A 24,247-nucleotide genomic window follows, 5' to 3' on the forward strand; every position below is an offset into this window, starting at 1 on the left:
GTTAGTGGTTATTCCCTTTTTTTTTTTTCTTGTTCAACTCAACATATTAGAATATAACGAAAAGGTTAAACATATTTTGTCCCTCACTTCAGGATATCAAACCCATTTATCACATAGAATCATTTTACACAGAATAAAATACCAGGCCTTTATAATTTCACTAAGCACCTCCATAAAAGATTAACAAAACCCTGGATTTGGTATCATATTCCTCAAAAGGCTGTGATTTTCCTGCTGGTGCATGTTTCCTTCCACCTAACTTTCTATCGTACAGCGGGGGGTTTATGTGTAAATTATTACATTTTAAATCCATTTAAAAATAATTAAGGCCAAAAACAACAGCCAAAACAAACCCTTGCAGGGATTTGAACCCAGGACCTCCTTGCTGCAGGATAACCACTGTTCTGTCCTGCAGCACCCAGATTAGAAAGGGAGATTTAGTCTGAAAAGTTTCCCTGAAGCACAGAGGATGATCTGTCATGCCATACCAAAGCAAAACAATAGGATGTGGAATTTAAAAGAAACTAATCCTGGAGATGGAGCCTCATTGTTTATTTTTTTTCAGCACCCTAATTGGTCTTTCTCACTTTCTATTCTCCCACTATCTGTGAAGATTCAGTTTTATCTGTTATGTTAAACGTTCAAAGATTGAGGAGCATCCAATGACTTATAGATGGAGCACAGGAGCTGCAGCTGGTGCATGCAGGGGGGATGGATCAGACATAATCATGAGTCAGTAAAAGCTCCTACAGGTCTGATCCTAGACCAGCACTGATGCAGCCACTCCTGCCACCATGGGGCTGTCTCTGACGATGGTTGATCTCTAAATAGTTCAAGCCCTCAGTTGTGGGTTCTGCAGCCAACATTTTATCTTTCAACGTGGCTGTCTGCAGAGATGACAGATGGACAAGTGTTGCGTGCAAATGGAGGGTGTGAAGGCGCAGTGCCTCTCTGCCTCTGACTCATTTAGGAAAGGAAGATGATGAGAGAAAACCCAGCTGAGAGGATGAGTGCTGCAGAAGGACAGAGGTGGTAACAGAATAGGGCATGAAAGCTAAAGCTCAGACCGTGCTCTTCAGGTGTATTGGAAATGTTTGGTTTGAATCTCGTTTACCTATTACATGTTTAAGCATGTTTTTTAGCAGTAAATGATCAAATCTGTGGAGATATACTTTTTAAATACCTGCTATAAAGTTTTCAGGAGACTTTTCAACATTGTTTGCTGTCAGGTCCTTAAAAATTGTGACATAGACTAGAACTCCATGCTATGTTCTTAAACTGAAGACTTTCATCTTTACTGTACATCCATATCAGGTGATCAGGTGTATGAATGTGTGAACAACAGTAACTGAACATTTTGCTGCTCAGCTTTCCATGGCCATTTGTTAACTCATCACTCATTTTGCTATTTCTAAGGAGCAGATAAACATCCAGGGTTCATTTCAAGTGTCACATTTCTGTTCTGTTAAATCTTAATATTGAATCCTAAGAGCTATTGGCATCAGTAAAGCATGCTTTTAGTATGCTAAAATATCAATAGCTTAGGCTCAGCAACAACAAATGCTGGAAAATTACTGGAGACAAATAAGGTGAAGGAAAAGCTGTTCACAACAACTGGCAGGATCAGATCACGGGTCACCATGGGATACAGTAGGTGTATTTGTGGCTTCATCAGAGAGAGAAAAGGGAATTCACCACAAGGTGGTAACCATTAGTTAGCCTTGAAAAGTTTTTTTTTTAGATTAGAGATTTAAAATAAATACATCTAAAAGAGCTGTCACAGTTCTGGAAAAACATCCTATGGACAGATGAGGCAAAAATCTACCCGTACCAGACTTATGGGAAGAAAAAAGTATGGAGAAAAAGGGAGCTGATGGAATTCAACATCATTGAATCATTGGGGTATCGTCATGACATGGGCTTCTAAGCCTTTCATTGCAACTATTCTGGGCAATATTAACCACTGAACTCATTGGACTCTGCTTCATAACACTAGAGAAAGCTAAAAAACACATATTACCGTAAAGCCACAAAACAGCTTTTTAAGACAATGCAGGAGGATGTTTTCAATGGAAAAGTCAATTACCTGACCTGAATACTACTGGGTGTATATTTCTCTTGCTGAGAACAAAACTGAAGGGAAAGTGTCCCAAAAACAAGCAGAAACTCGACAAAATGTACTATTTTTCAAGGCTGCACTTTTAAAAAGATGAAACTGTCCAGTGAGCTGTTTCCAAATGAAATTTGTTTTTGTTTTACACTTGTGTAAACAAAATGACAAATAAAATCTGTCTAAACTGAGGACATTTGCCGTAGAGATGAAAACTTGGATTTAGTGACATCTATGGCTTCAAGTCTTCACACTGGGATTGACTGCAAAGGATTTGTAACCAAGTATTTAAAACTAATGGGTGAGATCCCTTCAAAAGTGGGAGGCACACATTTGAAGGATTGTTATTCCTGCACTTTTCACCTGTTTGGTTGTAAATATCCTTAAATTGAAGCCCAAAGCCTTCAGTTTAATTACACATTGTTTCATTTCTAATATATTTTTTATAAGAAAATAAGTATTCTGTTATTTTTTCCAATATTTGTGGACCTGAATGTAAGCATGATCATCTCAAATATCCTCCTGCAGTCTTTGGTCAGTTCCTCATCAGAGAACATCTCAGGGTCCAAAAACTGTCAAACAACATTCCAGCTTTTCTGACACCTTTTTCTTGGCAAGGAGATCAGGGCTTCATGCTGCTAGTTTGATGGTATGCTGAGGGTTATTTTATTATCCGTTTCCTGTCTGATTTCTCATGTTAATATTTCCATATGATGTTCCATTCTGGGAAGAGTGTCAAAGGCCAACAATCCTGCAGAAAAAGTAAAGATACTTACTACTTTTCTCCGATTGGAATGAGAGTCATCATGTCCAAAAACTTTTAGTTTAAGTTTGCTCAGACTAAAGGAAACTCCTCTAAAATAGTCTATTTTTATCTTAGAGCAGTTTCAAACTGTAATCATGTGCTTCATCTTGTTGTTGGAGGGATGGCTTCTTCCTCTCTGACTGGCCATGTTGGTACAGAACTTGTTTGACCTCTTCTAGCTTCCACAGCTTCTCCACCAGGTTTTTAAAGCTTGTCTGCAGCACACAGAGCTCCAACAGAATCATTGTCATGATGCCATTAAAGGAAGCAGCTTTTTTTTGGGGTGACCTCCTTAAACTTTGTTTACAGTTTCTCACCATCAAGTGTTTTTTTTCCCTCTAAACCTCTGCAGTCGTGCCTTCTCTGGCCATTACAATGGCATACGGCATGTCTACTGGCATGGCACGTGATTTGACCTTTAACCTTTGCTTTCTGGGTGGAGGGCTCTGCAGTTGGTTAGTTAAAAGGGCTGGAAACTCATACAGGAGATTCTTGGGCCCTTAAGTCAACAGCAGCTGCGGTTGGTGATGAAGAGAAGCTACCCAAAGAGCTCTTTACCATCAACCTTCTTTTCACTTTGAAAGGAGCACTCAGGTGAAAGGAGTCAATGACCATGAAAAGTTCACACACACACACACCTGGGAGAGGCAGATCACTGAAACCCGAGAGATGCAGATGCACATGCGCCCTCACCTGCACAAAGTTCGATGACGTCCATGTGCAGCGTGCACACTCAGATACTCGCAAAAACACAAAAGCATGCATGCATCACACACACTTCCAGATGAGAACAACACAGAGACACCTGGCTGGCATTGAAATGCTGCTCTGTTTGCATATCTCTCCCTCTCTAATCATCCTCCACACAGCCACAAAGCCTCTATTAAAACTGGGGAAACAAAAACACAAAAAGGAGCAACAGGCGGCTTCCATCCTTCTTCCACCCATCCCTTCCCTCCATCTTTCCCCCCCTTTCTCTGCTGCCCATGGGCCAAATGTTTACCTTCCTCCCATGAAAAGAGAGGGATGTGGAGCGACAGGGTGAGAAAAGAAAGAGATCTGACTGAGGGGAAGGAAGCCAAGGCTTTTAAAGTCTGCAACAGAGCCGTGACAGAAGCCTCCTAATCTCGGTGTTGTCTTTCGGCCCCTTTTTCTCGCTCTACATCCTGCCAAGTTTGTGTCTGTGTGAGTGTAAGGGGGTAAAAGAGGGGAGGAGACAGTCACCGCCTGGACATGTGCTTTGCAAGCTAAACTGTGTGCACTCTGCTTAGACAAAATGTTTGAGAAGACTTAAGGAAAAGCCGGTCTGTGCGTGGATAGGAAAGAGAACATGATGTCCGGTATACAGAGGCTACAACCTCTCTTCCTGCAAGTGATGGCGGCTAACTGGTTCTGAGGCGGGATTGAAGAATATCAGAGAAGTCAGATCTGTTTTTGTCTGACTGACCAATCATCACTTTTAATGATTTGCCGCTGAACAGAGCAGCTTTAAAAGCTGTTTGTGTGCAGTAGGCTTATGATATGAGGACATAAAACCTGTGCAAGCAGAGCTTCTTACAGTGCCAGTAAACCACTTTATCTTTCAATGCGGAGCTTAACAAAATCAAACACAAATTTGTAATTCAAAGAAAATCATTAATGTTTTTAGGAATAAAACATAATCTTTTGTTGCACCTCATTTTACTGCCTAACCTCAGACTGAATGGAGGGGCTCTGCAGCCGTATCTTTGACTGGATGTTCAGAGTTGTTGTCTGGTTTGAAGGTGAATTTCCACCTCAATCTCAAAATCCCCCCCAGCATGATGCTGCCACCACCATGTTTCACGTTAATGCTGTGTTCCATTATTTTCATGATGCTCATTTTTCTTTAATGTTCTAATAAACCTCTGGAGTCTTTATAGAAGAACTGCAGCTTTAATCCCACACAGATTCACCCTTGTTCTGCCCAAATAATTTTTTTTTTTTACTTTAACCTTTAATTCATGTCAGCTTGCTATGTGTGAACAGAATGTGACTTTGGTTAGACTTTTTTAGGCAGTTAGTTGCCTTTATTTCCTCCTTTGACTTAAATGTAATCCTGCAAAAGGGAAAATGTGAATAGTGATTCGTAATTAGAAATGATTTAAAAGGATGAAAAATAGCTTAACATGAAGCTTTTTCACCTTCACTTTTATTATCCTAAATATAATTCACAGCATAATCTGTTATCCCTTTTTAAGTGAGAACAGAACATTATAACATTTGAATCACACAATAGGGAAACACTAATTTTTGCCCATATTTGGGTATTCTTCAGAACATATTTGTAGATCTAACTATTTGACCATATCTTTATTGTTGATGAAGAACAACGGGGTTCTTAATGTTGTTTTTGTAGGAAACTCTTTCCTTTAAAGGTTATTTATGCATTTTGGATGTAAGACAGGTTGAAGATTTGCTCTTTTTTAATTATTGGTTTCATGTACTTACCATATACTATAAGCAAATCATCTATGTTACTATAGACTTGTTGTAACATCAGTCATGGCCAACACCTTTAACCCATGCACCAGACTGTAGAGGAGCTGAACAGCTCCTTTAGTGAAAGACTTTTAAACCTGGTTTGGAAAAAAGGAGCACTACTGCAGGTCATTCCTCTCTGCTGCCATCAGACTTTACAATGCAATTACTATTTAATACCCTGTGCAATAACCTTTGCAATAATCCTGTTAAATAAGAGACCTTCTTTTGACTATTGAGCTGATGTGACAAGTGAATTTCTCCACTGTGGAGGTATATAAGTGTGCTGTAGTGTCTTCTAGGTTCTAAAACTATAGGCTACTGTTATTATTTTTAGTGAGGAACACATCCACTGGTCAGTTTGCTAAAGCTGCATCTGAAGTTTAGCATCAGGAAAATCTCTACTCATGTACTGGAGAGAATTTCATGTTACTATCTGTACACATGTGGAGCTTGTAAATGTCCAAATTTAAAGTTTCCTAAAGCTCAGCAGAGGCAGGAAGCAATGCTGCTAAAGTTTTTGCAAATTTCTCACCTTCCTCCAGACGGCTCCATAATGGAAAATCATACAGTGTTCTAATAATATGAAACATGTAATATAATAAAATATATCTGATGGTAAATTAATTGCAAGCATCAATATTTTTTATGAAATGTTGGTGGACTGAAGCTGGGAAAGCTTATTGTTGAGCTCATTTTCTTGTTCCCCATAACTAGAACAGTACAGGAGCCAGTGACACCCAGTGACATGGACGGGCTGTATTACTAATATGTTTAGCTCACATTATTCTAATGCTTTGTCCTCAGGGTGTAGGTGCACCCACATTATAAAATAAATCTTCCCTTGTGACCTTTTTGGGGCTGCAGTTTAAACATCATCAACAGCACTCTTCTATTTTTAAGCTGAATGTTAAACATCTTAAGTGATGGAGATCACACATTGTGCCCCGTAGGCTTAGGCAGGGAACACTCTCGGTGCGCTCCACAAAGACAAATAGCTCCAGTGTGAAATCATTTAGTTCGTGTCATGTCTTGCCTAAAGGGGATTACACTTACAACACCAAAGGTAAGAGACTGAAATTCTGAGTGACAAAGTGTGAAGTCTGGATCAGATTAAGAGGGAAGCTTCTCTCCCTATTTTTTTTTACACACATAGTCCAAATGTGATGGAGAGGTAGAGGCTGAGAGAGCGAACAATCTGTGGGAACACGCTGCTGAATAATTACCACTGACATCAGAATAGTTTTCTTTAGCTCTCTGAAGTGGCACAGCTCATTTGTACGGCCTGGGGCTATGCACGACTGTGTGTGCATGTGAGAAGAAGAGAAAGATGGGAAATAGAATAAAATTGACAATTTTTGCCTATAAAATTCCAACAAGACACCTTTTTGTGGGACCAACAGTCCAACAGATCCCAACTGTAAGACAGTGTGTGTTCATAAGGAAGCGATTACACTGATTTAGTCATTTCCCGATCAATGTGTGGCATTATAACAGCTTAGGCTGCCCCGGGGGGGCTGTTTCTCTCTAGGTGGACCTTGAAAAACAGGAAACGACTTTAAATCTCACTGGAGCACAGAAGAGGATCAGCTCCACCGAATCTGCACAAAAAACATCCCGCACACACTGGAGTAAAGGCCTGAAAGTTGCATGCGCAGGCCCAGAACACACACACAGTCACACCTGAGCCCCCTTCAATAGACATTATTCAACACCCTGACAACCAGGGACAATGGAGCTAAAACCGGCGGTCTGCTAAGAAGGAACCAACCTGTCTGAACACATCAGACATCCTTACCACCCGCCTCATCGCATGAGCTTTTCCGTACCGAGATGACTTCAGGTGATATCCGGTTTCTGTGTGGATACGCTGCTCTTTGTCCTCACCTGCAGCTGTTTTGTAACAGATTTGAGGGTGAAATAACAAGTCATGTTACAAGAAACTGCATCCGGCAGGCTTGGACTCTGGCTGAGGGTACTCTGGCAGAATTCCTTCAAACACGACTTGGGAACATCACTGCAGCCTCTTTCAGTCACCTTTTACCTCTAATCATAAGCCAGGATGCTTTTTGGCACCACCTAATTCCTGCTCCTTTCTTTGGATGTCGCAGCACAGGAAACTCAACGCTACATTGGATCTAGGGCTAAAGATTGTAATGATTAAATTATTAAACATCAGAAAACAGCAACTTCTAAAACAATATTCACAGTTTGTGTTTAATCAATCACTTTAAAATGCTCTTTCCTGAAGCATCAGGATTTTTGGGGTCACACCTAGAGAAACGGGCATTGCTTCCATAATGTCTAGAAGCCTGTCACTGCAGACAGGATAGATTGAGTTCCTGACCAGTCTGGATCTATGCTTAGGCAAACACTGACAAGTCAGACAGGTAAAGAGGACAGATTCCTCCTCACCCCGTGCTCAATCTACTGTTAAACAAATAAAATTAGCCGGAGAAAGCATTACATGGCACTGTCACTTATTTACTTCCTACACTACATCTCCATCATTTTGTGATATATAGATGAAAATTAAATATCTTACTAATTTAGAACTAAAAGCAAATGTGTTAAATGCAAAAACGTCCAGCTCAGAGTGAACAGAAGTAAACCCCCCAAACCAGATTTAGTGTCATTTATCATGAAGCAAAGGAGAATAAAAAGGCAAGAATAAACTGCTGTCAATTGAATCCATACTGAGACAAAATTGTACAAAGTTACCATAAACAAGTTGTTATCTCCCTCCATTCCTGTCTTAGAGCTTAAATGCCAATTTATGATTAGAATGTCAGATTGGACCTAGTTTTAAATTAATTTTAAGAAGTCGTTAGCAGTGTTTTGGATAGTAGCTTGCAGGTTTAGAAGTTAAATATCTTTTTATATCACAAGACTGAATAATTATTAAATGTTCATATAGGAATTTAGATCTGAGGGCAAGTTATCCAGGTTTAGATAGTCATCCCTTTAAAGCCTGGACCATAAAATAATTGACAGAATTCATTTTTTTTCTTATTAGAGTTGTCATTAAACTTTCTGAAAAATGACACCAAAAAATAAGTTTTGTATAAGTTATATGAGATCATTTATTTGCATCAAATTTGATACATAAGGCATTTCTCCATAATCTTTAAAACGTTTTCTATTCACTACTTGCATCTTATTGTGTAAGTCACGGTTTTCAAGAATAAAAATATAACACTGATGATGTAGAGGTCTCAAAAACTCATGTATCTAATATAATACAATTGGCTTTAAAGGGTTAACTGTCAATAATTCAGAGTTAGAGCCTGGTGATCTGGATGTTTAGTTCAGCTATTGCAGACTTGAGTTGGACTGGGTGAAATACCTTACACTTTGCTTGCACTTAACCCTCAGTGACCTGAGAATTTACTTAAAATAGCGGAAAAAAACCTGTGAGGCAGGTAGCACTAACAGGGAGTCAACAGCCAGACCATGAAAGCAGCGGTGGAGGTTGTGGGTTTAAAGTTAAACAGATTAGAAAATGCTTGGTTTTATTTTCTTCTCCATTGTTCTAAGACCTTGATCCTAGAAAACTAAATGTTTCCCTTTTCATTAGTATTTACGTTTAATAGCAGAGAAAGCAGAAAAAAAACACAGAAAGGAAACATGCTTTAGTAAAGAGAGGCGTAATTCTTTTTATTCTATTTCACTTGCAGTTTGACAGAAAAGAGCGATCAGTGTTTCATCTGTTACATATACATATAAGTCCAATTAATATTAAAATTATATTATACATCAAAAGGAGAACCAAAACAGGGAGTGGTTGTTGTCTAAGGAGGAGGGAACCCCAGCGAGGACACAGAGCGTCTGAAGGAGGCTGGAGGTTTGAAGATGGGGGAACTCCACACTGAACTCTGACTGTACGACTGGGGAGTTGAAGGTGTGTCAGGGAGGCGGCTGGAAGACAACAGAAATCCTGTTATTCTGATTTTACAACAGAGAACAAATCAAGTTCCTCCCTTTGACTTTTTAAGAAGCTCATATAGAATGGATGTCAGATACAGGATGTCTGTAACAAGACATTCATTCACCAGCGAGTCCTGTTTTTACCTTTACTTAGAGAAAACTATATCCATCATAAACACAAAAAAATTTAAAATTCTTTGTCTAAACTGATTTTTACCATTTTAACACATACAAAAAAGCTTTAAAAATAGATTGCATTTACTTCAAATTTATGCTGTTGCAAATCTTAATATTTAAAAAAAATAATAAGTGAATAATATGTAGATTCCTTAAAGTTACTGAAATGTTTTTATTCCCAGTTCCAATATCTTTGATTAATGTTGAAACCTTATTGGAGGAATCAGAACCAGGATAAAAAACTGAAAAATGGTTCTAGATTTTAAACAGAAGTTTACTTAATAATTCATTTGCATCTATTAGAGGAGATCACCTGACAGTGGCTGAGTGGGTAGAGTGGGCGGTCAGTGGGTTGAAGGATCTGTGAGAGGTGTTACCTGTATAAAAAGTCAGAAAAATCTTTGCTTAATGCGTCACAAATTAAAAAAACTAAAAGATATACAGATAGATATCTATACAACATCTAAAGAGGACTGGGATGTTCTTACTTAATTTGTTTTCTTGATTTATCTGGATTATTTCACTACCAACAAGGAATGATCACACAAATGCTTTATTTTAAAAGAAATAATATTTCAGTGATCATTAATAAGTGTTTGCTTCTAAAATGATGATGAAAATTTCTCCTTGGTGCTCCTGACTGAATGCAGACAGGATAGTAGTTGTAAACAACAGCATCCCATTTAGATTTCTCACCACTTCACCAACATCTGGAAGAAGAGATGGAAAGAAACTGGACGTTCCAGAAGAACCCTGGAACCACAGAGCCTCAAACCGTCCCCAAACTGAGAACTGGTGAAACAGCAGAGTCATTATCCGCAGAGAGGCTGCTCTCAAGCTTTACAAACTTTTCTAACACCCATGTGGAGGAGTCAAGTTCCACAAGGAGAAAGGTTCTGTAGTCAGATGACGGAAAGGGTGAGCAGCAGCAAAATGTTCGTTTGGAGGAGACGGGGCAGAGAAGCTTTAAAACGTGGGAACATTGTGCCAGCTGCCAGGCACAGGGGTGGAAGCATCATGCTGTGGGACAGCAGACCATGGTCCAACATGGAAGGAATAAAGCAGATTCAAATGAAGCTGGTTAAAAACATGTAAACCACTAAAAAGGATGGTCTTTCAAGTCTGAAAAAAAGGTTTAGAATAATAGATTATTGGAAATTACTCAGTATATTAAACCCATAACTTTATGTTTTGTTGAAGCACCTATATGTCTCTACTTAGCACAGCAGTTCTGGGCATCTTCTCCCATTATTCTCTGCAGAACCTCTCTGACCCAGTCAGGACAGCATCTGTAAACAGCTGTTTCCAGGGTTTCCCACAGATGTTCAGCAGGTGTCAAGACCAGGTTCTGCCTGGGCTGCTAGGTGGACTCTCACAGTCTGTTCCTGCAGCCAATGGATCTGTTTTCCTGCAGAATATCTCCATTGGCTGCTATCATCATACCCCCTAACTTGTCTTGTCACTCAGTTTCTGCTGCACAAACCATCCCCACAGCATGATACCGCCCCCACCAAGCTCCATTGCAGGGAAGGTGTTAGCCCGGTGAGCAGTGCCTCTTTTTAATTAGACATGAATCTTTGGTGTTTAGGTCAAATAACAAATTATTGTTTACAAAATAATAGATGCTTCATATTCATTCTGCCGTGAAAAAAAAGGTTTAATATTTAAAATAAATCAAGAAGGGCTCAAAGTGTTATGACATGTACAGTTTATAGTGAAACCTTAGCTGCAGCTTGGTCTCATAATGCAGCTAATTATAAATCGGTTTGTTTCCTCTACCTCCATTTCCAGCTAAAGTCTGTTAGACAACCTCCAGGCAGACAAGATGGATGCAGGAAACTTATCCCTACAGAGAAACACGCAGGTTTCTAGCTAACATGGTAACAAACCACCGGTTCCTGTGATAAATGACACCCGTCGTCATGTAAAGACTCGATCCGTCGGATCTAAGACGCTTTAAACAAAAGCTGAAAGAAGGATAAATATTTAGCTTTCCATTCAAGAAACATTTACATTCTGCCACTGCCAATATTAATAATATGAGCACAGCCCAGCTGAGGCAACACTAATGCAGTTATTTTTCCATAATTCAAGTGAAACCCTTATGGAGACAGAAACGCTTAACCTGAAGCTGTCAGCTTGTTTACGTTTTACTGTTTAACTGGTGGATTGTACACCCTAAAAACAACATGTCATAAACATTCACTGCTTAATATTCAATAATAATGATTTAATCAAATAAATAGTGTCATTTTGACATGCATCTTTATAAACGTTTCAGTAACCCGCTTTGAAAAACACCAAAAGGAGATTAAATCAATTAAAGTGTTCGTTTTGATCATTAAGGCTAAAGGTTTTTTATCTGTTTCTTACATAACTTCAAATCAGATTAGACAAATAGAAATAAATGATCTAGAAATATGGACCTATTGAAAAGCACAGAACATATTTACTACACAGTATCAGTTCATGTAGCTGGTCTAGGCTTCTATTGTCTCAATTATTACATCGGAGTAACATGGAATGGAGAATATCAGCCTCTGGTTCTGCTGGGATGTTCTGTAAAGCCAGGCTGCTCACAGTCTGTTCATCTGTATTGTTGTTTCAGTATCTCTCATTTTCCTTTTCACTCTATAGATTCCCTGTGGATTTCTGGTGGGACCAGTCAAGCCCACTACCACTATCATCACTGGCCCAGCTTTGGTACCTTTTTGTGTTGGCCCGTTAAAGTCCTGCTGGATCTCCACCAAGCTCTCCAGCAGAAGGAAGCACAAAGCGCTCTAAAATGGACATAAGGAAACCCAGCAGATGACATGAAGCCCCAGACCATGAATGGTTGTGGAACTTCAAGAACCCAGGATTCTGGTTCTACTGAGTCTTCCTCCAGACTCTGGGACCTAGATTCCCAAATGAAAGTTTAATCCTAGAGGAGGACTATGGACCACTGAGCAGAATTCCAGTTCTGGTTCTCCTCAGCCTGGCCAGCCAGACTGTGTCCACAGCATATTGGTCTGGAAAGAAGCAGGTGGGGCCTAATTTCAAATGCGAGACCAACAGAGTTGGAGGAAGCAGTTAAGAACCAATCAAATATGGATGTGATGCAAAAACATCTTTTTTTTTTAAAGAAAAGCTGCTAAAGCAGCCAGCTGCTAAATTTTAAATAATATAAACAGCTCTTCTGGAATACAATAACATTGAAACATGCCTCTGTTGCAGCTGCAGTCTTTATCGGTATGGTTACAGAAATGCGTTGTTGCATTATGGGCGCGCCTCCCATGCTGTGAGTGGTCAAGTCTGTTTTCAGACCAGAGAGTATTGAGCCTTACCAGACTGTAAGACAGTCTGCTGAAATAATAAAGAATGGATATCAGATACAGGAAGTCTAAAATAATATAACTTCTAGATTGTATTGGGAGTTATTGAGATGTGCCTGCAATTTAATTTCTAAGTAAACACCCTTCTTGTGTCAGAGGCAGAGTCTGACATGGTTGCCACTCCCACCGTGACACAAAGGGGAAATAAAAGCTGAAAGACTGGCGTAGAGGTGGAGTACATACCCATTCTTCCGTCTTGAGGAGGCTTCATGACTGACAGCCTGGGCGCAGAGTTCGGCTGAAGCAGAAAAATAAGCAGAGAAATGTAGCCGATTACCTCAGAGCCTTCACTGCCCTTAAGTTTCATGATGCTGTATAATCTGAGGGAATTGTCTTTAGGTGGAGTTGTGAGTGAGGGTGAATTAATGGCACCTACTTTCCTTAACAGACTCCTTTCATCCACCTCCATGCTTTCACTGCTGCCAGACAGGAAGGCACACTTCATTAGTTCTGTTGGGTTCAGCTGGCTGAACACCGCAGTGGTGCCTTTAACCGTTTCCTTTAAGGCACCAAAGGTTTGACGCAACACAAACACTTTTTCCTTTTAAAGTGACAAATCTAGAAATCCAGAGCCGGATCAATTAACAGGAGTAGATCCAATGTATAAAATGGTTTCCATATCCAAATCTGAGAAAATAGCTGTGTGTGAAGAGCCTCAGGTAAGAACAATCTACCGTAGGACATCAGGTGTGACCCAGGAGGTGTAATAACTAAAGCTTTCCTTATATACTAAATTAAATATGGTTTGATGTGACAATGAGCTAAAAAGGAAGGTTAAAGAGGCTCCATATTGATGGACATAAAAATGCACTACTGGAGATAAATACTCACATGTTTGTGGTCGAAGCATGTCGTGGGAGGAACACACCAGAGTTATATGGAATCTGAAGGACTAAATGCAGACGACAAATAATAAAAGAAAATAAAAATAAATATCCGCATTTTCTGAGTGATGCAGAGGCAATCAAGTTAATACAGCTGGAGTTCTAAAGCTCAGAGAACAGCAACTAATCTGCACTGCAAAAACATTCTGATAAGAGTTAAAATTTCCTAAAATAAATGTTTTTATCCTTAATTTGGTTGGAAAATAAGATGATCTGTCAATGGAATGAGTATCTTTACTCTTAAATAAGATAATCATATAATATGCACTAGAAGTAAGAGACTGCAAATGTTTTTTCTTAATTTAAATGTAAATTATCTTGGTCCATTGACAGAGTTTTTCACTTACCTCCTTAATTCAAGAAAACAATCAATAGATTTTTTTTTTTTAGAAAAACTGACATACTTATTTTTTGCAGTGTGTTCCTCTTTTGAACTTTAGTCCGATTAATGTTATTCGGTTCTTTATTTAAAAAAATTATGGAGAAAAAAATATGCGTTTGTACAAATAAAAAAAAAATTTTAAAATGCTTTGGCCAACAGGTAGAAACATGACTCAGAAGCTTTGCATCAAGCGTAGTGCAACCAGCGCCTCAATAAAGACAGGATTTCCAGAAAATAATTGGACAAAATGAAGAAAAGGTAAATTTACCTTAATCTTTTTTTAAACATGTAATGTTTTTTTATATATATATAACAGAACAAGCTGTGTATTTACCCACTAATATGCTGCAGTCCCATCTGACCTAGTGGTCGACTCACTCTAGTGGTCTGATGCGCTTCTGTTTTTTGCAGCGTTATTTACTCTGTGTTGTTTTTACAATTTTTTGTGTTTTTCTAACCTGCTAATCCAGACTGATAATGTGAAGGAATCTGGTTTATTTCCACACATTATCAATCTAGGACTGCTGCCATTGAATCTGCTGAAAGAAGCAACCATTCAGCAGAACCTTTCAAGCTGACTGGGAGAAGCAATATTTAGTGCCCGCCTACCAGACTTTGGTTTTAGGTTTTAGCCAATCACGATAACAGATGAAACAGCAGCAGACACCATGAGAGCAGCTTACACTTTCATGCTCTTGCTGTTCCTCTTTCAAAGATAAAATCCTGGATTCAGACACAAACAAATGTAAAAGCGGCAGCCAGATGTATGTCCTCCCACGCTGACATTTTTATTTTGGTTCAGCTATAGGCTCAACAGCTCTTGCTTTCCTCCCAGTTATATGTCCCGCCTTAAACCATAATATTGCAAAGTGATTAGCCGACCCATTTTGTGCTGGAATCGAATGATGTAAGCCGGAGCGGTAAAAGATGATTGCCTGTGTGTTTGTGAATGCACAAGTACCACAAGAAATCAGCTAGCAGGCAAGGTTAGCATCTCTTTTTGTTGTGCTTGTTCTTTAGTGTTAGTAGTTGCAGAAGGTTTGCGCTGTTGGCTTTCCTCCACAGAGCACAGTACAGCATGTAGGCTGCAGCTGAACGGTCCAAATGGAGAAACGGAGATGTTTATCTTTCCAAACTGCCTGCATATTTGCTCCTCTCTTAAAAACAAGCAGCTTTGACTGCAGCAGAAGAGTTTAAATCATATCAAGATATGATAATAAACATCACGCAGGACATTATAATCCTGATTTAGAATGGCTAACATAGGTATATTTATAAAATGGTTCTTGCTGTAAAGTATTTATAGCTCAGAAAGAACATTGAATGCTGTAAAACCTTTAGCTATGTCTACCTTGTTTATTTCCATGTGAGGTCTGAGGACTGCTGGGAACTGGAGACACAGATGATGGTTTTAAGCTATGGAAAAAGAATAAAAATGTATATGAATTTATTACTTTAAATTCAACAATTACATAACGGCTTAGCTTTCTACAGTAAAATAATAACAGGTAAGGGATTGGGGAAACCGTTTTTGTTACAGCAGAGCTGAAAAACTCCAAAAACAAACTGTTTAACTTCTCATTAATTTAAGGAACATTTCCCTTTAGGCTATACAGACAATTTAAGAGCATGTTGTATAATTAGGATTCTGGATTGCTTTTATTTGTAAAAATAATACTACTTCTGTTTGTACTTCTATATTTGCCATAACTTTATTCAATCAGCTCTCAGAGCCCTCAGTGTAGGTTCTGTGCTGATTCTGGTATAGTTCAGGTGTAAATGGATCAATAGTGCCATCTAGTGCAGAATCAAGCAAACCCATACTGGGTTTATGGTCCTGCAAAACTTCAAAAAGACGAAAATTACAATTATAATAAATCAAAAAACTGTACAGGAAGGGTCATTTTAATATATATGAAAAAAATAAAAAATGTGAAGATATAGAACATGCAGAATTCTGCAGCAGCAGCTTTAAAAAGTCCAAGTTTTCTAGGTTTTTATACAAGGTGATAATTGTGGAAAATAGCTAAAAAGGTACCTGAATATTTGCATAACATAAAAACAATAAAACATATTTTACGAGAGGATGGAAGAGTCCAACAGTTCTTTAGGGTATGATAGACCGTTAGGTTGACAAACGATCTATATAGTAGAGCTGGAATAAACAAGCAAGTTTAACATCTACATGTTGTATGTCTGACCTGCGGTGCTGAAGGGCGCTCTCCAGCTTTGCACTGTAGGCTCTCTGTTCATTCAGCATCCTTTAAAATAAAAAAGAAATCAGAAACCCTCCAATCTTCTCATACAGTTTGGTACAGAAACCATAGAAGTGACTCTGATCCATTGTTCTGCAGGTTTTACTTACTTTGCCATCTGCTGCATTTCTTGCTTCATTTTTACCAACGACTCTTCTAGTTTCTGACTCTATAAAAATATAAAAACTGCAGAATATTATCAGGAGGTTTACCTATGTTACATTAATGTCAACAGAATATTGAGATTAGGACTGCAACAACGAATCGATAAAATCGATAAAAATCGACTTTTAAAAGCGTTGGCAACGAATTTCATCATCGATTAGTTGTGTCGCGCGATTATTGCGTCATCCGCCGCGCCGTCATCACTGCCTCTTGACTGAAAGAGGAAGAAAAAAAAATATGGCAGAGCGAGTAAGCGCCGCAGGTGCAGTGTTGCCAACTCAGCGACTTTTCAGACCCCTCCAGCGACTACTGTATTTTTCAAAAAAGCGACTAGCGACAAATCTGGCGACTTTTTACGGTTTCACTGGCGGCTTTTGGAGACTCTTACCTGAAAGCATGTATCATTCCTACTCTGCCGTGGGGCGCATCCCTCCGCTCCCGCAGGTAGCGCTGCAGTCAGAGCCAGCAGGATGCTTACCCACAGCGTCCAGACTGCAAATGAAGCGCGCATGCACCGGGATTGACGGCGCAAATTGATCACAATAATTAAAATAGCCTGCGCTTTGTAAAGCGAAAAAAATGATAACATGCAACTTTTTTCAAAAGAAATTAACATGGCACGGAACCACCATGTTTGTTTGGTTTTAAAGTGGGGAAACGTAACGTTAGTTTCTCAGTTCGCTCATCTGATGCTTTCCTTACCGTGTTAGTAGGTTACAGACAGTGATAAGGTTGGCTACTTATTTTACTTTTAATTTCATTTGAATTAGCTTAAGCAGCGTTTACATTTACTTTATAAATAAATTAACTTGCAAATTATGAGGGCAAGGCTTTTAAAGTTTAAATCTTCTGGCAAAGATAAAGTAAAGAAGATCCTGCAATTTATGGAAGTAAAGCAGAATAAAATCCAGCAAGATCAGTAATATGTCAATTAATTATATTTGCCACATTCCCATGTAAATATCTGTCTTTGGAGGATGTGTTTTTAGCACCCCTAGTTCTCTCATTTTTATTCCAAATACAATTTATAATTTGAATCACAGGGCTATTTTTATCTCTATGGTTCAGTATTTTCTCAAGCAGCAACTTTAACTGCTATACTTTCCTGTCTTAAAAGGCAGAATTCTTCTAGTCTAAAAAAACTCATTTGTTGAAATGGGGGGCCTATTGTTTGAACCCCTTAGAGGCTTTTAAAAACAAAAATGCCTGTCTTTTTTGCGCTTTATGAAACAAAGTACCCTATATTTTGTGGATGTACAGCTACATTTCTCATGTAAGTTTGCGTAGTTTTAACACAAACATTTATTTTTCATATTGCACCAGTACAGTTAATAAGCAACCTGTACTTGTGTGCTTGTTTGTTCTGTCTAAAATGTTTATTTTGGAATAAAGAGGTTAATATAAAAAATATTTTTTGTCCGATTCATCGATTAATCGAAAAAATAATCGTCCATTCATCGATTTTTAAAATAATCGTTAGTTGCAGCCCTAATTGAGATATTTATCTTTATTCACAATAAAAAAAAAAAAAAGTTTCTCTTCTGCAATGTTATCAAACTGCATATTAGGAACTGGGAAAGTATTTATACTTATTTATACTTTTTCCACATTTTGTCACTTTACAGCCAAAAACTCTCATGTATGATGGGGGATTTTATGTGCCAGAATAACACAAAATTTTCTATAACTGTCAAGCTAAAGGAAAATGATAGATCTCTCTTATCAATGTGAATCTGAAAAGTGTTTATTTACCATTCCGCAAAAATTCAAAAAATATCAACTGGACTTGGTTTCCAAGATTTGAAGACATTTCGCCACCTCTCCAGGAAGCTTTCTCAATTCAAATGTCTGGATCCGCAGTGAGTTTGAGTCTTAACCGATAACCGTCATCAGCATGTTTATTTACCCATTACGCTGATACCCCTTAATAAAATGCATACAACCAACTTCCTAGTTAGAAGAGTCAAGCGCTGCATGATTAAAATAAGTTTCACTGTTTCACATAAAAACAGATCAAAGCAGAGGTTATGCTTCAGTTTAAAGCAGAATAATAATAATTCTAGGATATCCTAAGCTTTGATTGTCTCCTAGAGCTCTGACCAATCCATCACCTGAGCATGGAGAGGGAGGACCACCTGCCCACCTACTGAGACAGGGATATCTATTGAGACTAACAAGGAGAGGATAGATCAGAGAAGCAGCCTAGAGGTCTGTAGTTACAGGTAGCCTGTTAGATACAATGGACGGTTTAGATCAAAGCACACAATGTGTTAGAGTGGTCTAGTCAAAGTCCAAACATAAATCCAAATGAGAATGTACCGCTCTGATTGAACTGGAACTGCTTAACAGAGAGGAAACTTGGTCTGTAGATATTCAAAGCTGGTGGAGATAAACTCAGAGACCTGCAGCCACACAGACTCAGGAGGCCTACACACAAATGCGCCTCACATTTTGGATTCCTATTTTTCAAAATGTTGAAGACCAGAGATTTTCCTTCAATTTCACAGTTATGGGTTGAAGTTTATTACTTGTTATCTGACTGCATTAGCAAAAACTGAAAAAGCATGAAAATATTTCCAAAGCCATGCACATACTGACTAAGAACGCAAATAAAAGTCTGTCACCTTTTGTTTGTAGTAATTCAGTAACCTCTTCTGGTGTCGTGCTTGAAATGTTAGAACCTGTGAAGAAAGAAAACTTCCATGTCTGCAGTTTTTTTCTGAGTTATTGCTTCTTTTTATGCACAATAATCGAATAAGAACAATTAAATTGTACAAACTTTCCCAATCTCTGTCAGATGTCTGGTTGCCACAGAACCAATGTCAGAGAACAAGGCCTTCACATCCGAGCTGCTCTACAATAAATACAAACATTAAATTTAAATGCAAGGAAAGCAGAAATCTAAGGTTACACTGTATGCAGTAATCCCACAAACACGACTTTAGCCACTGTGCGATAGGAGTAAAATATGCTTACTTTGTCTGAGAGGGGGGATACCTGGCACTGGGCGCCGCATATCAAACACCTGCCATGGCTTCCTGAAAGATTGCAACAGCGTTATGGATTACAAATACGATTCTTGATCTGTATAGGGTTAAGATGAAGTGATACAGAGGTCAACCTTTAGAGCAACAACTGAGATTGATGTACAAGAAATCTCTTATTAACATAAAATACTTGGGTTTTTTTGCTGGAGGAGTTAGCAAGCTGAAATTGAACAACATCTTCATAGTTGATGCTTCCAGCATCATCTCCTGGAAGATACTCCTAATGTATGAAATCCTCTTCCTAATTCCTAGATAGTTACTATTCTGACCAAACAGCTTCATCTTCTGTGACCATCCAACTTTCCTCCAGGGTAAATTAGGTTTGGCCACATAGGCAGCTGTGGATTTCTTCCTAGGTGCTAATTGTGGAGCAGGAGGCTCCCTTTTGGTCTGCAAACTCTCGGTACATCACCGTGTTAAGCTGGGCTCACACAGTAAATTCCACATGCAGTGTCAAAGTACATTGACTGTTTTAGAGTTATTACAACAACTGGAGTAAAATATTTATTACGTAGAGTTCTAATTTAACACTAATTCCGAGTGGGACCAAACGCACTCCTAGTGTTACTTTAACACTGCAAAATTTACTGTGAACCTTGAAAACAGCCAGTTCTGCTTTATTACATGCTTACAATAAATAGCTTGATGATGCTTGGGTAAGTCTAGAAATATCCTAACTTATTCCCAGGTAAGAAAGTGTAGCAGTAAGGTTAAGATAGGATCATAACCACACATTCAGACTGGTTTTAAACGGATACATTTAGCTAACATCACAATTCTAGGAAGGTTAAATATCCATATACAGCACATTTTCAACAATACAAAAAAAAACTGAAAAACAGTCAAAATAGTGGAGGTGAAAGTGATAGGATAAAAACAGCTATATCTATCTATATCTATATATAAATATACATTACTAGGGGGCTTAGAAACCTGTGAAAATAAATATGAAACTGTTGAATGAAAAACACTGAATAGGAGCACACACTCGAGGTGAGCATTACGTTTTGAAAGATAATATAGAGTCATAAGATGTGGAAAAAAGCATCATTAGACTATGATTTTTTTATTTTTAAACATACAATAGGGCTGGGTAAAAAAATTGATTAAATGGATTTTGGTTCGATTCCTTTACATTTTTGCAAAATCGATGTCTAGGGAATGAGATCGATTAGTTTTATAGTGACGCGCGTGACGTTCACATTCCAATAAGCAGGAAAGATGCACTCAAGATGACTTCAAGCCAGACAGCTGCAAATAATGAATGAAGACATTAACAAATGGGGGCTGACCAGCAAACACCCTGTAGTTGATACAGATAAGCTGCAAATATGGTTTTTGCAGTGAAGATAATGCAGCTCATGCATGTCTGCTGTGTCCCCACTGTGTCACTGTGCTGCTTGCTCGAGTGAGGCTTCACTTTTTCACTTTTCACAAACAAGTTTGCACTTTTGAGACAGTTTTGTTCCCATCTCAAGTTTAAACTGTCTGATTTACAAGTTTGCATTTTGCATTTAATATGACAGGAAAAAATAAAACACATTAGTATTTTGAAGCACAGTTGAACCACTTTCATTATTGTAAAAACAGATTGAATCGAAATTAATCGATTTAGAACTGTATGAATCAAAATCAAATCAATTCAGGACTTTGCTGAAAATACCCAGCCCTAACAAACAATACTGCTGCTGTAATTTTGCACATCTCTTATGTTGCTGCTATATTTAAATATCCATTACTATAAAAATGTTAATAGCTGTATATTGGTTATTTATTCTCCAGGTGCACAGTATTTATGTTCAATCACTTTACAGTACAGTATTTTATTGTTTATCTTTTAGCTATTATGTTATTCTTATACAGTTTTTGTCATTTGTGTGACAATTTTTTCCATAATCTTTTTACTACTGTAAACACCCGAATTTCCCCATAGTGCGACAATAAAGGGATATTCTATTCAAAATTAATCAACATTACACCCAGAACTGTTTCAATCCATCAATAAAAGGATAATCGACTTTAATGATCACTGCCAAATTAGGATGAAATTTAAGCAACATATTCTCATTATCAGTTCGTATGAAATCGTACGAAAAGTTTTGCACACTATTTCGTACGTTTTTCCTAAAAATAAAAAAACAGATCAGTGCGCATGCGCAGGCAGACGACAAAAAAAGCAGCCCCGCGGACGGACGTAAAACAGTGCAATAATCACTTCTTCATGTCTCTAACTACGTTGCTTGCTGTTTTATATCTTAGGGTTAGGGCTAATTGTATTTTAAATTCTATGTTCTTGAATGGTGCGTAAGATGCGCATGCGCATACGACGAAAAAAAAGTCCAAAACGTACGAAATTACGGTGCATAACTTTTCGTACGATTTAATACGAACTCATAATGAGAATACACTGAATTTAACTCTTCCCCTAAGGCGCAATGGCAAGCATGGAGCAATCTGGGACTGAAGGTGTTGTGGGATTTAAACTCTGCTTTAATCATAAAAACTAACACTCCCATAAAGCCTTAAAATGGACGTTTCTCTCTGATCAAAGCTGTAGATCTGTAGCCCATAGACATTACAAGCTAACTAAAGTGTTTCTACCTTTCTGATAGCAGACACTACAGATGACATGGCCACAGGAGCTCACTGCTAGCTTACACTCAGAACTTGGATGGAGAAAGCAGGAGTTGCAGCAGACCCAGTAAGACATTAGCAGACCTGAAAGTGAATAAAATCAGTATTATATTATTGAGAAATTATTGGTGTATCTAATTTTCTTTGTTGGTTATAGCACTGAATCTTTGTTTCAGGCAGTAGCAGGCAACAATGTTCAGATTACTCTAAAGGGAAGCTAAGAGCTAACTTAGCATGCTAACATTATGCCAACAAATTAATCAAAAGTTAATTCATGTATTTGTTTCATTGTTAATTACCTGTTATAAGTCTGTAATCAGCAGGTCTTTTGAATTTATTAATATAATTTCACATAATTATCGGTCAGTTTTTCTTCTTTTTCATTTCTGCTTTTCTTCTTCCTCTACTTCTTCTTCGATGACACCTGACAAGCTGCGTGAAGCTCGCTCCAGCCACTTTTTACTTAATTTGCGCGTTCCCGAGTATGGAGGACCAATCCTGCCACTAAAACTAAAAAACTAAATAAAAATAAATACAGAAATAAATAAATGCTCCGAAAATAAATAAGCTTAAAATTAATTGCCCCCCAAAAATACTATAAAAAAATAAATGCAGATAGAAATTAAATTATACATTGAGACATAAATGTATATATCTCTTTTAATTTGCTTCTTTGTTTTTTTCACCTTTACGATAATTACCTTATTTATTTATTGTCTGTTATAATCTTCAACTTTATTTATGTATTTCTGATTTTTTTTTTAAGTATTTATTTATGTGCATGTTATAATATTTTTTTCTGGTTTTTCCCTATTTATTTCTGCAGTGCTATGTATTTCTGCCTGTCGTATTTACATTTCTGTATGCATTTCTTTTTTTTATTTATTTAATAGATAGAAACATTATTGCTGTAAAACGACATCCTCAAAGTCTGGACAACTTACATATATTAATTAAAATCAAAAGACAATTATGTGGCAGTAAAAATAGGATGAATATGAGGCAATTTTTTTCATATCTTTTTTGAGGAATTTGGAGAATAGCAAAATCAACAACCAGGGAAGCAAAGGTGTGCAAAAAAAATTTATTTTTATTTTTTTATCCCCAGATCAATTTTAATAAATTTGGATTAATTCAGCCCACCCACCCCAAAACTACCACACACAGAAACAAGCATCTTATTTTTATTTATTTGTTGAGACATTTGGAGGAAACAAACCTTTTTTACAAAATTAAAGCAAGTAAAACTAAAGCTTTTCCACCTGAGGATTTCTGATTTCTGAACATATTGACAGTCGACAAACTTTTTTATCTTACATACTCACAGGGTATTCACACTATAGATATTTGTTAGAAAGAAAAAAGAAAAAAATTGTCTAGAAAATGTTCTTTGTTGTGCTGCTATTATCTAACTGGATTGTTATTTGAGCAATGTGATGCACTATCAGCATGTGGAACAGAGAAACAACATCTGACATCAGTACATAGTGATGATGATGATTACTACTATAGCACTGAAGACTAACTAACAGGAAACCTTTCCTCATATCTTTTGGAAACTGACACACAATAACAACACTTAGCCATAAAACATAACAACAATACTTTTACTAGCATATTTATAGTGCTTAAAGGTGGGTTTGACTGGGATAATTCACCGATTCATTAATTTAACAGGAATTTAAACTAATTTAACATGAATTCTGCACCTTTAAGTCTCAGATAGATCAGTAACGAAAAAGAAATTTAAAAGGTTTGAGGAGAAATAAATCATTTAGAAGGCTGTGACCAGGTGTTAAAGATAATAATAAAATGCAAAAAATAATTAAACTTTATTGATCTCTCATTGAAGAAATTTACCTCTGCATTTAACCCATCCCCTTGGGGAGCAGTGGGCTACCATCATGGGGTGCCCGGGGAGCAATCAGTGGTTAAGGGTCTTGCTCAGAGAACCAGAGAGGCAGTCTGTCAGAGTAGAGCTCAAACTC

General features: G+C 37.8%; 1 protein-coding gene across 2 annotated transcripts; it reads right to left on the reverse strand.

Annotated features, from left to right (window-relative positions):
• Positions 1–9,062: 9,062 nt before the first annotated feature.
• LOC119784585 (probable E3 SUMO-protein ligase RNF212) lies at positions 9,063–22,681 on the reverse strand. Of its 2 annotated transcripts, none has more exons than XM_038286705.1 (13): positions 22,559–22,681; positions 22,227–22,343; positions 19,555–19,616; positions 19,358–19,432; positions 19,203–19,259; positions 16,524–16,582; positions 16,360–16,419; positions 15,510–15,574; positions 13,724–13,784; positions 13,269–13,308; positions 13,076–13,130; positions 9,832–9,895; positions 9,063–9,332 (listed from the first exon to the last, which is right to left on the reverse strand). In XM_038286705.1, exons 2-13 carry the CDS (start codon positions 22,333–22,335, stop codon positions 9,206–9,208), a joined length of 834 nt encoding a protein of 277 aa, XP_038142633.1. In that variant the 5' UTR covers positions 22,336–22,343; positions 22,559–22,681; the 3' UTR covers positions 9,063–9,205. The 2 variants fall into 2 exon arrangements, with proteins under 2 accessions (XP_038142633.1, XP_038142632.1); XM_038286704.1 differs by having other exon boundaries at positions 13,269–13,311.
• Positions 22,682–24,247: the final 1,566 nt, after the last annotated feature.

Source organism: Cyprinodon tularosa, unplaced genomic scaffold (genome assembly GCF_016077235.1).
Source record: "Cyprinodon tularosa strain WSP-4 unplaced genomic scaffold, ASM1607723v1 ctg229, whole genome shotgun sequence".
Taxonomy (NCBI): Eukaryota; Metazoa; Chordata; class Actinopteri; order Cyprinodontiformes; family Cyprinodontidae; genus Cyprinodon; species Cyprinodon tularosa.

Excerpts from the sequence above, each read along its gene's own strand:
- LOC119784585 (XM_038286704.1), bottom strand. The coding sequence starts at position 22,335 with ATGTCTTACTGGGTCTGCTGCAACTCCTGCTTTCTCCATCCAAGTTCT. Across the intron at positions 16,420-16,523 it reads GAAATGCAGCAGATGGCAAA|GATGCTGAATGAACAGAGAG; the intron begins GTAAGTAAAACC and ends TTTATTTTAAAG. Across the intron at positions 15,575-16,359 it reads AGCGCCCTTCAGCACCGCAG|CTTAAAACCATCATCTGTGT; the intron begins GTCAGACATACA and ends CTTTTTCCATAG.